The 15,213-nt window shown below is 31.1% G+C and overlaps 1 protein-coding gene across 5 annotated transcripts in view; it reads right to left on the bottom strand.

The window, feature by feature from the left end:
- OSBPL2 (oxysterol binding protein like 2) overlaps positions 1–15,213 on the bottom strand; it is a 106,293-nt gene that overhangs the window by 14,592 nt on the left and 76,488 nt on the right. For all 5 annotated transcript variants that reach the window (XM_012539649.3, XM_003757624.3, XM_012539650.3 and 2 more), the window contains 3 exons: positions 10,476–10,565; positions 8,085–8,208; positions 4,192–4,320 (listed from right to left, as the gene is read on the bottom strand). In XM_012539649.3, coding sequence (XP_012395103.1) covers positions 4,192–4,320; positions 8,085–8,208; positions 10,476–10,565 — 343 coding nt within the window. The remainder of the gene's footprint in view (positions 1–4,191; positions 4,321–8,084; positions 8,209–10,475; positions 10,566–15,213) is intronic.

Genomic DNA, 15,213 nt, shown 5'->3' with positions numbered 1-15,213 from the left:
TAAATATAAAATGTTTTGTCATCACCTCATTAAATAAAATGTTTTATCATCACCCGTTATCTGTCCTGGTTCTGCTACTATACTGCATCAGTTCTTGTTCTCAATTCCACATTTTCATTACTTATTACTTTACAATAATATTTTCTAATCAGTCATCACAATTTGTTCTGCCATTATACACTCAATGGGCACCTCAAGTTTTTATTATCACAAAAGTGCTTCTCTGAAGAATATGTTAAATAGGGAACTTTTTTTTATATCTTTGATATTTATTCTTGGGTTATATGCCCATAGAGGGATGACTAAGGTCAAAAAATGAGAAAAGATGACTAATTTTAATAATTTAAAAGTTATCTAATAATTAAATCAATTCATAATTCCAAGACAGCATTAGTTGGCCTATCTTTCCATAATCTCTCCATTATTATTTCCATCTTTTATCACCTTTGCAAAATTTTTCTATCATTGATGACAGCATTCTTTCATCTGTACATTGTTCATATCTTTTGACCACTTACCTATTGGGGAATGAGTCAAGACTCATTCCAAGGACGTAGGCATTTGAGTCAATTCCTTATATTTAAATATCAGACTTTTTTTTTTTTTATTAGTGATATTTGATGCAAAGATAATTCTATTCCTCTTGACAGCTTCTTTTCTTGTTCAGTACATAAATCAAAATCTTTTGTAATTTTTTTCTATCACTTATTTAGTTATGAATTTTCATTCTAAATATAGATCAGAAAATATCTATCTCCTCCTTCTCTAATTTTTAAAAATGATATGGACTTTCATGTTTAGGTTTCTTTCAACTGGTGCTTATTGTGGTATGTGATGTAAGTTACTGGTCTAAAACCCTTTTTGTGTCAAAATACTTTCTAGTTTTCCCAGAATTTCTTGTCAAATAAAGAGCTACTATGCCAATATTTGAGTTCTTAGATTAATACAAGAGGCTAATAACCTACTGAGTGCTTCTGGATTTGGATTATCCAATATGCTCTGACTTAATTTTTCTTTCTTCTTTATTCTTCATAAAACTATACAAATAATTTTGATGATCTCTTTCCATCTGGACTTGTGATTTTATTAGTATAGGGAGGACATCCCAAGAAAATTCTCCCAAAGAAGATAACAACTATTATTCTTATATGAAGGTTATAGGCAAGGTTACATAGCCAGTATGAATTAAGGCAGAAATTGAAAGCAAGTAAGCTTGAGATGCTGGCTCTCTATTCACTATGTCCTGCCACCTCTCATTTTTTAATGAGATTTTTAATAATTATTTAAAATAAGGTTGGCATCTGATAATGCTAGATTCCTTTCCTACTTTATTTCCTTTATTTCCCTTGAGCTTCTAGATCTTTTACTTTTCAGATGTAATATTATTTTGTCTAGTTCTTTAAAGTAACTTCTTGGTAGTTTAATAAAGCATTAAATTTGCAAAATAATTGAAGTAGTATTGTAATTTTTATTATATTGCTCCTGACTATCAATATTGAATAATTTTTCTTTCTTTCTGTAAAGAGTATTTTACACTTTAATTACTCAAATCCTGAGTGTCTTAGTAGGTTAATTCTAAAGTACTTTATGAATTTTTCTAGTTTTGTTTAAGTTTAAGTTTGTTTAAGTTTGTTTTAATTTGTTCTTTTTTGGTAAGTAGAACAAAATGCTGATGATTTTCGTGTATTTTACATTGTGATACTTTACTAAAACTACTGTTTCAATTAATTTCTTCCTTAATTCTATGGTATCTTCTAATCAAACACACAGATCATCTGCAAAGGGGAATATTTCATCTCCTATTAATTGATGTTTATACATTTGATATTTTTGTAATACTATTATTTGTACAATATTGTCAAATTATAGTGAAGAAAGTAAATAATACCATTGTTTTGTAGGACATGTTTTAGCATTTCTTCATTCAAAATAATGCTAATTCTTAGTTTCAGATATATACTTTAAATTAAAATAAAGAAGGATCTTTCTAAGTTCGTGTAGAGTTTTTAAGATAAATGAGTACTAAACAAAACCAATTCAGACAAGATTAGAAGGGAAGCAGAAACCAGGAAAAAGTTTTTACATCCAAGGGTTCTGATAAAGGCCTCATGTCTAAAATATATAGAGAATTGACTCAAATTTATAGGAATACAAATCATTTCCCAATCGACAAATGTCAAAAGATATGAACAATTTTCAGATGAAGAATTAAAATTATTTCTAGTGGCATGAAAATCAGAGAAGTGCAAATTAATGAGGTACCACTACACATCTCTCAGATTGGTTAAGATGACAGAAAAATATAATGATAAATGTTGGCGGGGATATGGGAAAACTGGGAAACTACTATATTGTTGGGGGAATTGTGAAATGATCCAACCATTCTAGAGAACAATTTGGAACTATGCGCCAAGGACTATCAAACTGTGTATACCCTTTGATTCAGTAGTGTCTCTACTGGGCCTATATCCCAAAGAGATTTTAAAGGAGGGAAAGAAACCCATATGTGCAAAAATGTTTGTGGCAGCCTTTTTTGTAGTGTCAAGGAACTGAAAACTGAGTGGATGCCCATCAGTTGGGGAATGACTGAATAAATTATGGTATATGAATATTATGGAAAGTTATTGTTCTGTAAGAAATGATCAAGAGGACTATTTCAAAGAGGCCTGAGGGAACTTACATGAACTGATCCTAACTGAAATGAGCAGAATCAGATGATCATTATACACAGTAACAACAAGATTATGCAATAACCAATTCTAATAAACATGGCTCTTTAAAAAAAAAAATTATTAAAGCTTTTTATTTACAAAGCATATACATGGGTAATGTTTCTAACATTGACTTTGCATAACTTTTGTTCCAAATTTTCCCCTCCTTCCCACCATTCCCTTCCTTAGCTGGCAGGTAGTCTAATACATGTTAAATATGTTGAAATATATGGTAGATCCAATATATGTATACATATTTATATAGTTATCTTGCTGCACAAGAAAAATGAGATGAAGGAAGAAAAAGAAAAACTGAGAAAGAAAGCAAAATGCAAGCAAATAACAATAGAGAGAGTGAGAATGCTGTGTTCCACATTCTGTTCCCACAGTTTTCTCCCACAGTGTAGCTCCCACTGCACAAGTGGAACTGGTTTGAATCATCTCAATGTTGAAGAGAGCCATGTCCATCAGAATTGATCATCGTATAGTCTTGTGGTTGCCATGTGTAATGATCTCCTGGTTCTGCTCATTTCACTTAGCATCAGTTCATGTAAGTGTCTCCAGGCCTCTCTGAAATCATCCTGCTGGTCGTTTCTCATAGAACAATAATGTTCCATAGCATTCATTTACCATAATTTACTCAGCCATTCTGCATCCCCTCAGTTTCCATTTTCTTGCCACTATACAAAGGAGTGCTACAAACATTTTTATACATGTAGATCTCTTTACCTCCTTTAATATCTCTTTTGGGATATAAGACCTGTAGAAACACTGCTGAATCAAAGGGTAGGCACACTTTGATAACTTTTTGAGCATAGTTCCAAATTGCTCTCCAGAATGAGGATCTGTTCACAGTTCCACCAACAATGTATCAGTGTCCCAGTTTTCCCACATCCCCTCCAACATTTGTCATTATCTTTTTCTGTCATCTTAGGGATATGGCTCTTTTCAACAATGACGTGATTCAGGCCATTTCCAATAGATTTGTGATAGAAAAAAAAGTCATTTGTATCCAGAAATGTGTATTACAACATTCATGACTGAAGGAAATGCTACATTTCAGTGATTGGTGAAAATTAAAATGTAATTTCCCCCCATATTAGAGTTCACTGACTCCCCAGGTACATGGACCACAGGTTAACAATTTCTGTTTTAGAAGACAGAGAGACTTCAGAGTTGCTCAAAAAATCATTTAGGGCAAGCAATCTAAGCCTAAGATTAGGCATGCAAACATATATCCCCGTTTTTCTAAGACAGCATGAGTAAGCACCTCCATACCTCTCCGATCTACCTGTCAAGAGCCAAAAGTCACATTTCGTACAATCTCAGATCTGTCCTGTCTCCAGATTTTACCCTCTATATCCTCTTCCTAAAAGATGAAAATAGCATGGAGCTTCTATGTATCATTACATGACTAACAGTAGGAATATATGCTCAGAAATACCCTTATAAAGCAAGTGTTATTCTTCTATGTGTTTACCTGAGAAGAATTTGGAGGCCTAGTGTTTATCCTCCAAAGAAGCTCACTGCCAGGTATGACATGTACTGTATCTTGGATCTCAGGTACATCATCAGCCACATCACTCTCAGATTTTTCAGTCTCATCCTCCTAAAATATGTAAAGCCATGTGTTTAATGCAGAAATTACTCATTTAACTCACAAAAAATTTATTAAGCACCTAATATTACAGGTAGCAGACACTTTATTAAGTCTAGGCACCAAATCACAAAGTTTACAAGTTTATAGGATATGTTTCTTGTCCTCTTGGGATTTACAGTTTGGGAAGGGGAGTCATAAACAGATAATTTAAATATATAATGCTACATCTTAAATTAATCAGAGAGATACAAAATAAAGTGGCACTTTAAAACAGGTTGCTAATGAAAAGGGGAATCAGGAAAGACTTCATGGAGGGGGAAGCATTTAGAAGGCCTTAATTGAGGGCAAGAAATTAATAGGTTAAAAAAAAAAAGGGCAGGCCATTCCTGCCACAGGAAATGGTGAGTATAATACCTGAAAAATTGGGTTGATGAAATGTTGGGTGTGGAAAGGTAGGGCAGTGTCAGATTACAAAGAGATCTGAAAGCAAGTAATTTGACCTGGTAGGCAATAGGCAGCACTGAAGATGTTTGAGACAAGAAAGGATATATATATACTTATGGAAGATAATGTGACAATCTGAAGGATGGAAGAGAGGGAGAAATACTGGAGGCAGAGAGAGCAGTCAAATTAAATAGTTAAGAGTCAATGCATCAATCCAGGTAAGTCTTACTCCGGGTTTAAAAGAAGGTAGCAACAATAGTAAGAAAATAAAGAAAGCTAAGAAAGATTTTGTAGGGATAGAATTGATAGTACTTGCTAAGTGACTAGATATGAAAGATGATGGAGAATTGTTGTCTAACACTAAGATTCTTTTTAAAAAAAATATGACAGATATTTCCATAAACTCTAATTCTGATTTCCATGCAGAGATCTGTGAAATGAAATATCTGATACAAGGTCAATAAAGTTTAGGAATTCTGAAAATAAGCCACAAATTTATGACCTCTTCCTATTCTCTAATCACATTCTTTTTAGTCAAACAAATTAAAGTATGTATACTATTAAACAAGCTACATAAACAAATAAAATTCAAAGTACATTTAAATACTAATGCTATATAGAAAGTCCTAGAGCTGAGAACATCTTTAAGAAATAACTTTTTTTAACAGAATAGGTGCATTATTTATGCGTACCTTTAGGAGTGAAAATTTCTACACATCTTCAACCAAGAGAAAAAGATGCATCCTTTTTATGGCCATAAAAAGATTTGTACTAACAAATCAATAGTTCAGCTAATATTCAAAACTTGGGGGAAATAATCTATTTGATAACCCTATCTAGCTGATTTCTACCTATGCTTTAAAGCTCAAATTAAAAGCTATTTTCTTCACAAAGTTTTCATTGATACTCTATAAATAATAATTTTCCTCCACTGGATCTCACATAGTACTTTATTTTTTATTTTATTTATTTATTTATTTAATAGCCTTTTATTTACAGGTTATATGTATGGGTTTACTTTACAGCATTAACAATTGCCAAACCTCTTGTTCCAATTTTTCACCTCTTACTCCTCCCTCACCCCCTCCCCAGATGGCAGGATGACCAGTAGATGTTAAATATATTAAAATATAAATTAGATACACAATAAGTATACATGACCAAACTGTTATTTTGCTGTACAAAAAGAATCGGACTCTGAAATATTGTACAATTAGCTTCACATAGTACCAACAACTCTCTAATAACCTTGTTATATAATATTGACTTTTATTCAATTATAGTAATTTACTGCTTATCTTTTATTCTTTTAATAAGCTTCACAAAGGAAGTAACTTTTTACCTACCACAACTAAAGGTAGTAAAGATTCTTACATAATATGAGGCTCAAAGTGAAGATGTAAAGCTTCACTGGATAACATAGGCACCATTTGTTCACTCAGTTTAAAAAAAAAACATACCATTAAACTGTGTAGACATTACAGTGAAAGAATATGGAAGAGATTACTCATAGAGGCTAAATAGAAAAACAATTACTTTGAATTTCAAAAGGTTATATAAATTTTAAAAAAAGGTCATCTTTATAATATTTTTTAAAAAGTATTTTAAATTTTCAATAAATTTTACCCGATTTAGTCAAGTCACCATTGATTTGGGGAAAGAAATACAACTGTCTGTTTCTATAGCTCCCAGCACTCTTCTCTAATATTAAAGATTTTACCAATGTCAATTTGCCCATTACCTTGCAAAACTGATTAGGATAAACCAAAGGGTAAAACAGATGCTTACCTGTATTATATAATTTATATACAATACTGCATAATATAGGTTCAAAGTAGCTAATTACTTTCTTAAATGTAATTTTATTCGAGATCACATTGATGTTCTTGAAAGACAATTTGTCAACATTTGTATGTGTATTTCTGTCCTTAAGACATATGCACACTGGGAAATGTAACTGTTTGCATTTTTGTTTTTCTTCCCAGGTTATTTTTACCTTCTGAATCCAATTCTCCCTGTGCAACAAGAAAACTGTTTGGATCTGCACACATACATTGTATCTAGGATATACTACGACATATTCAACATATATAGAACTGCTTGCCATCTAGGGGAGGGGGTGGAGGGTGGGAGGGAAAAACTGGAACAGAAGTGAGTACAAGGGATAATGTTGTAAAAAAATTACCCTGGCATGGGTTCTGTCAATAAAAAGTTATTATAATAAAAACAACAACAACAACAACAACAACAACAACAAAAAAACATATGCAGTTTCCACTTAGAGATTCTTAGGTAGCAATAACCTCAGTATCTATAAATTTAGCCACAAGACAGTATTATAGATAGCATCATTTATTCAAAGTTGGAAGGAGCCTTAGTCCAACTCCCTCCCATATATACATATATTTAAAGGCCTTTGGAGAAAAAAAGAATCTAATATTTTAAAACCTGCTGCAAAGGTTAAATATTTATAAAGACATCAATTAATAAACAACATTTGATGACCATGTTTTCTTTAAATAAAATATAAGCTTTTAAAATAAGTGAACATAATGGCAAAAGTGACTATTATAGCCCATTTATATCATAATATAAAATAAAAGTGGAAAGTATGGCAGATATCGACTATTAAATAAACAACAACTGTCTCCAATAACTCCAATTCATTTAATAGAAATCAAAATCTGTTTCTCTTCAAATTTCAGCTTTAATTTTACACTGAATAATGAACTAGCCCAAAAGTACAATATTGCATGGGACAAAGAAAAAAGATTCTTTTCCTAATGCTGATTATTAAATGCATTACCCAGTACTGAAAACCAAAAGGAAAAAAAATGGGTTTTTAATTATAAACATTAACTGTAAGGGTGAAAAAAGTCACAGAACTGAAATGTCTTTGTGATAAATATGACAGAACATAGACCTTGCAAGGAGATAAACTTAAGTAAGTAATAATATAAGGAGATAATAATACAAGGAGATAAACTTAAGTAAGTAAAAATAAAGTAAGATTTGTTTCCCTGTTTTTGGATTGGGTAATTAGCTCACAGTTTTTAGCTTCAATATACTCTAGAAATTATCCAGTCTGTTTTATTATGAAGGAAGAACTGTAAATACCCCATTTATTTTCCATTTCTTATCTGGGGACACTAGGGCACACTGTAATCTTCTTATAGATTAATTTGAAAATAAGGATGATTTGCTAGATGTAAGTAATCATGAGCTAATTTATAGGTATTTACTCAGACGCCCTTCATCTACCTATTTTTGTTCTCAAATATACCACAAAAATTCACAGGATCACTTATTCCAAGTATTAGAAACCTTACCTGTTTTGCTTTTTTCTGGTGGTCACCTTTCCTTTCATGCTTTTTGTAGGACTCATAGGAAACAAGATCTATACCCCATAAACATTCTGTCCATTTGCCATATATCATAAAGAGCTTCTTTTTGCTGTGGTCAAAGAGAATTTTATTTTCTTTTCTGAACAGTTAATATGAATTATCAACTATTCATTTAAATTAGCATAATTTTAATTTGAGTAGTGGTAAGTAATAAACAAAAAGTCATTTTCTTGTAGCTAGTGAGGAAGAAATAAGAATGATATATGCTTATATTGAAGGCTTAAGATATGACATAAAATATCTGCTTTTTCTGGTGACAGAGGCAATATTCCCTTAAATTAGGTTTAATTACTCTAGAGGATAATTTCACATTTGTTCAACAACTAAAAGGTAACATATGTGTTTTATGTTTTTCTAACATGGAGAGTAGTAAAATGGTATCATTTTTGAAAGTCCTGCCTGGAATCAATACAAAATGAAGTCATGAAAGATCTGAATTCTAAGCCTGCCTATGACATTTACAAAGATACACTTTCAGGAATAATGCAATCTAATCTAAAAGCATGAAAATTAGAAAATTAAGAACAAGCAAGAATGGACACACCCAATGGTAGTGAGTACCACGCCTCCAAATCACGTCACTGAAAATATGTCTCTTTCTACGCTGCCTTAATATATGTACAAAAACAGGTTTTATGATACATAAGACTGATTCTTCAAGAAGTATGCAATGCAACCTTTTTTTTCTGTTCTCATGTACAAGGGCTGCTATCCTTTTCAAATGTGTTTTATTGTAATTTAATTAACAAATTAATTAGTAACCAATAAGGATTATTATTATTCTAATAATAATTATATATTATGTGAGAAATACATAATTAACAAATTAATTAATTTAAATTCACATGAAGGAAACTTCATCCTTTTTCTCCAAGTTAATTATTTGAACAGTTTTTTAAACCCAGTAGGGCACAGATTGCTAAGAAATATCAAATGTTTTCATTTTAAAATGCAAATATTCAAGTAGAAGAAACCATAATTTAATTCTACTTTTTCCATTTTTGGATGAGAAAACTGAACCACAGAAAGGTAAAAAAAACCTGGCCAGGAATGGTCAATTTTCACAAGAGCCACTTAAATAAATTAAGGAAAAAGACAGATTATTACAAAAGCATCAATTTATCTACTTGCAAAATACTAAAAAATTATTTTAAAACTATGAAAACCCAAAAGCCAATCATAAACAAATAGTTCTCATCACAAACTAGGTAGACTCAGGTTTAAGTAGACAAAGCAATTTTTGCAAATAGATACATAGAGAAACAAAATTCACACTTATGCTTTTAAACTGGCAACATAATTTCTCTAAAGCGATCTATGTGAGAAAAGTACACAAATCACATTTTATTAAGATCACTGATTTCAACAGTATCATGACAGAAGGAATTTTTCTACCATTGTGCCAAAAAAAAAAAAAGAAAATCTCTTAAGTTGTTTTCCTACCTTTTCTAACTTGAAAACTTCTTACCTTTTTTTAACCTGTCTATGTTTTACATAGACAAGCTACAGATATGGCAAAGTCTAAGAAAAATATTGGCAATTTGAGGATTTTAAGCAAGAGCAAAAGGAAGCAATAAAAGTTTTATTTTTAATCCTGTTGGCTGTAAAGGATTGAAACTATGAACAGGTATGCTTGAATCAGACAACAGAGCACTTCAGGCTAATTACCTATTTGATATGAGACAAAGCATATGTTTGGAAAAATGGCTCTTCTCACCATTGGTGCTGGCTCGATGTTTGATGTAAATAGATAATCATAGGCAAGGATGAGGAGGAGAAAGGTGGAGATTCTGGACTCCAGAATCAAGGAGAGCTCTTTGGCAAAACTCCTGGCAGCTTACCGGCTTCTTTAACATCTCCCCCTAAAGACCAAGGACTTTTACTTATCCCGATTCTGGCTGATCCTGAGACCTCCAGAGAGCTACTCTGGAATTAACAAAGTTGGCAAATTACTAAAGCATTTTATGATGGCCAATCATAAGGGAAGCTGGAATCATGATAAGTAAGTCTATCTCAGAGTAAGAATGAGGTGGGTTCAAGACTCTTCCCAGGCACATACTAGCTTTATGACACTGGACAAGTCATTTAAACTCTCCATGCTCCCTAGAAACTAAGTTGCAAAACAGTTAGTGATTTGCAATGGTAGAAGTTTGCTTACTAGGAGCTCCTTTACACTAATGAATTTATAGGTCTACAAGGAGAAAAAAATTTAAGTTCAAAATTCAATTATTTTGAAAAAATAAAATCCAAATTAAAATAATTTATATAGAAGCTTAAGAGAGGAACTACTTTGAATCAACAATGATTTGCACCTACCTTTTGTCCTGAATGTATCCTTCTATTTTATGAAGTTCTTTCCCAAATAGTCCACATGGTTTAAAATTAAGTACACACTTATCTCCAGTTCTAGAAAAGAAATCATAAAACTCCACTGCAATATAAATATTTTTTCATCACATTTCAAAAATAACATTTGTTTTCCAGAAAATTTGTAAAGTATTCAATGTTGAACTGGTATGCAATTTAAAAAACTAGAAAAAGAACAAATTTTAAAATCCCCAATAAAATATTAAATTTGAAATCCTAAGAATTAAAGATGAAATAAAACTTAATATTGAATTAATAAATAAAAGTTGGCGTTACAAATAAGAGTTGGTGTTACAAAATAAAATAAATCATTAGTTAACAATTTTTTTTAAAAAAAAGGGAAGAAAACCAAATAACTACTATCAAAAATGAGGAGTGAATATACCACTAAAGAAACTGAATCAAAGTAATTATAAGGAGTTATTCTGCCCAATCATATGCCAATAAATTTAACAAACTTAAACAAAATGGAAGAGTACTTACAAAAACACAAATTGCCCAAATTAGCAAAAGAATTATCTAAATAGATGTATTTTAGATAAAGAAATTGAACAGACCATAAATGAGCTTCCAAAGAAAAAAGCACCAGGACCAGATTTACAAATTAATTTTATCAAATATTTAGAAACCAATTAATTCCAATATTAAACAAATTATTTGGAATAATAGGCAAAGAAGGGATCCTACCAAACTCCTTTTATGAAACAAATATGATACTGATACCTAAACCAGGAAAAGTAAAAACAGAAAAGGAAAATTATAGGCCAATTTCATTAATGAATATAAATGCAAAAATTTTAAATAAAATATTAACTAAAAGTTTATAACAATATATTACAAAGATTATATACATTACAACCAAGTAGAATTCATACCAGGAATGCAAAGATAGTTTAACAGAAGGAAAACAATTAACATAATTGATTATATCAAAAATAAAATAAAGAAGGATAAAATATCGAGATGCTGAAAAAGCACTTGATGGAGTATAACACTCATTTCTATTAAAAACACTTGAAAGTTTTCTTTAAATTAAAAAACATTTACCTAAAACCATTAGTGAGCATGATTTATAAGCTAGAAACTTTCCCAGTAAGATCAGGTGTGAAACAAGGATACCCACTTTCACCAATATTATTGAATATTGTATTAGAAATTCTAGCAACTACAATAAGAGGAGAAAAAGAAATAGAAGGAATCAGAATAAGAAATGAGGTAATAAAACTATCTCTTTTTGCAAACATACTTGGAATATCCTAAAGACTTAACTAAAAAAGTTAATTGAAATAATAATTTCAACATGGTAGGAGGATATTAAAGCAAACTCACATAAATCATCAGTATTCCTATATACTATCAACAGGATCCTGCAGGAAGAGATAGCTAGTAATTGATTGATTGATTTAAGATTATTCTAGTCAGTATAAAGTACACCTGCCAAACCAAACCCAAGATCTATATGAACAAAAGCATAAAAATTTTATTCACACACAGAAAGAAAAATCAGATTTAAATAAGTGAAAATATATTAATTATTTGCAGGTAGATAGGGCCAATAAAATAAAAATGATAATTTTATCAAAACATATTTTTATTATTCAATGCCATACCAATTAAATTAACAAAAAATTATTTTACAGGGCTGAAAAAAAATTCATTTGAAAGAACAAAAGATCAACAATATCAAAGGAACTAATGCAAAAAAGTATAAAAGAAGGTTTAACAGTACTAGGTTTTAAAGTATAAGACAGTTATTATCAAAAGTATCTGGTATTGGTTAAGAAATAGAAAGATGGATCAATAGGACAGAGAAGACAATTTACAGCAGAAAATGAATATAGTTATCGGATGTTTGACAAGTTTAAAGACTTAAGGTTTTGGGGATCAAAATTCATTATATGGTAAAAATTGTTGGGAAAGCCAGAGAGCAGTCTGCAGAAATTAAGCATATGCCAGTATCTTACATCAATTCACCAACATAAGGTCAAAATGGATATATGACGTAGATATAAAGAGAGATATCAAAAGAAAATTTGAACATGGAACATATTACCTATCAGATTAAGGATAGGTGAACAATTTATGATAGTGTTATGGGAGATAAAATGGATAATTTTGATTACATTAATCTCTTTTCAAAGATTAGGAAAAATGGAAAAGAACTGACAAAGCAGCTTTTTTGTATTTTTTATATTTGTATTTTGTATTTAAGGGTAAAAAAAAAAATTGTACCCCCAAAATACTTCTAAACCATATTCAATGTTTACCACCAATTCAAATAGAATCCTTTTACTAGTATTTCTTACTGTTATATGATGACTTCCACAGCATACATCTGACTTCCTTAGTGACAAGCACAGGATTTCTCTTCTGCCCATCATCAGCCATCATCTCTGGCACATAGGAGTGCCATGTAATACCCAGGCCTCACAATTCCTTATGTTCAAATCTTACAGCATTCAATAACATTCAAGCAACATTTATCAAGTTCCTAACATTTGTCAGATACTAGAGAAAAATAGCATGTGCAGGTAAGGTAATAAGATGATCTGATATACAAGATAATTTCAAAGAGAAGGTATTAATAACTAGGGGGAGATGAGAATCAGAAAATTACTTATAGCATCTAAGCAATACTTTTTATAATTTTTATTTTATTTTCCCCCACTTATATTTAAAAATGATTTTTAACATTTAAATTTTTAGTTTCAAATTCTTTCCACTTTTCCTTCTTCACCTATCTTCATTGAGAGGGCAAGCAATTTAATATAGGTTATTCATGTGTAATTGTGCAGAGCATTTCTTTAACATTTATGTTATAAAAGATAAATCAAAAAACCCTCAAAAAAATAAAGTTAAGAAAAAAGTATGTTTCAATCTGTATTCAGGCACCATGAGTGCTTTCTCTGGGCATGGATAGCACTTTTCAACATAAGTCTTTCAGAGTTTCTTGGATCACTGTAATGTTGAGAATAACTAAGACATTCACAGCTGATCATTTTACAATATTGATATAACTTTGTACACAATACATTTTATTTTGCATCAGCTCATGGAAGACTTTCCAGGTTTTCCTGAGAACATCCTGCTCAGCATTTCTTATTTCACAATAATATTTCATCATAATTAGATACCACTTTTTGTTTAGCCATTCCCCAATTGATAAGAATCCCCTCAATAATCAACTCCCTAGCACCAGAAAAGAACTATTATTTTCCTTTTTTAAAAATCTCTTTTGGAATACAAACCTACTAATGGTATTGTTAGGTCAAAGAGAACACATAGTTAAATAGCCCTATGACAGTTACACAGCACTTTTAAAGAAGCTCAGAATTCTGTCAGGCAGGGATGAGGAATACATGGGAGAGCACTTGAATAAAATCACAGAGGCAGAAGTTGGAATCTCAGGTAATGGATGAGTGAACAGAATAATGTGAATGGAACAAATAATGAATAAAAGAAATATCTATGAAATAAGACTAGGAGGCTAAGTAAAAGTCAACCCGTAAAGGCAAACAAGCCTACAACTGAGAATTGTCTTATCCTAGACACAAACAGGGCATTACTGAAGATTTTTCATAAGGTATGATGTATTTTATATATGTGATATGTAATATGTATTTTATGATGTGGTTAAATGTATTTTAACAAATTTGTTTGATTTGCCAGCCATACTTGAACTGGAGAACAATTAAGAGGTCATTATAATACTTCACATGAGAAGTGATGAAAGTGATGAAAACCTGAACTGAGACAGAGGCTCTCCACATGTCTACAGGACATCTAATTGTAAATGTTAAAGTTCAAGAAAAAGATTAGGATTAAAGACACACAAAAACATAAAAAGATAAAAATAAAAAAAAAACCCATACACGTGTATATATGTGGGTGTATATGAATATATTTATACATTGAATATCTATAGAAAGGAACAGCTAGATGAAGGGAATAGCTAGGTGACACAGTGGCTATAGCATTAGGTTTGCAATCAAGAGGACTCATCTCCTGAATTCAAATCTGGCATCAAATACTTCCTAACTATGTGACCCTGAGCAAGTCATTTAATTCTTTTTGCCTCACTCACCAATAAAATGAACTAAGAAGGAAATGGCAAACCACTTCAGTATATTTGCCAAGAAAACCTCAAATAAGATCACAAAAAGTTGGACACAACCGAAAAACAACAAATATATATAAAAAATGAAACTGTATAAAAGCACTTTACAGATCTTAAAGTATTATGTAAATATAAATTATTTTTATTTCTAGATTCTGGACTTATTTGAACAGAGATGATCACTGAACCCATGGGAACTGACAGAAACACCAAGGGAGAAAGTTTATCAAGATAAAAGAAGATCAAACACACTCTCAATCAGGAAGAGGAAGAGGACCCATGAGAGAATTTTTTGTCTCTTGATAGGGTGAGAATATATAGGATAATAGCTTGAGAAAATGAAAACAAGTTAAGGATTTTTTTTTTTAAAGATAAAGAAGACTTGAGAATGTCTACAGGCAGGAAGAAAGGAGTTAGTAGATTAGAAGCCTCAATATGAGAAAAAAGAGAATATGCTGGAAGGAGAGAGAGTGGAGGAAGACAAAGCCCTATAGAAAATGGGCAACACTCAAAAGTACAAGTGAGGAGTTAGCTTTAGCAAGGAAAAGAAGAGGGATGATGGTTAGAGAT

The sequence above is a fragment of the Sarcophilus harrisii genome, chromosome 2 (genome assembly GCF_902635505.1).
Source record: "Sarcophilus harrisii chromosome 2, mSarHar1.11, whole genome shotgun sequence".
In the NCBI taxonomy this organism is placed as follows: domain Eukaryota; kingdom Metazoa; phylum Chordata; class Mammalia; order Dasyuromorphia; family Dasyuridae; genus Sarcophilus; species Sarcophilus harrisii.
The sequence above is the reverse complement of the archived record's forward strand: the minus strand, read 5'-3'. Positions and strand labels throughout refer to the sequence as shown.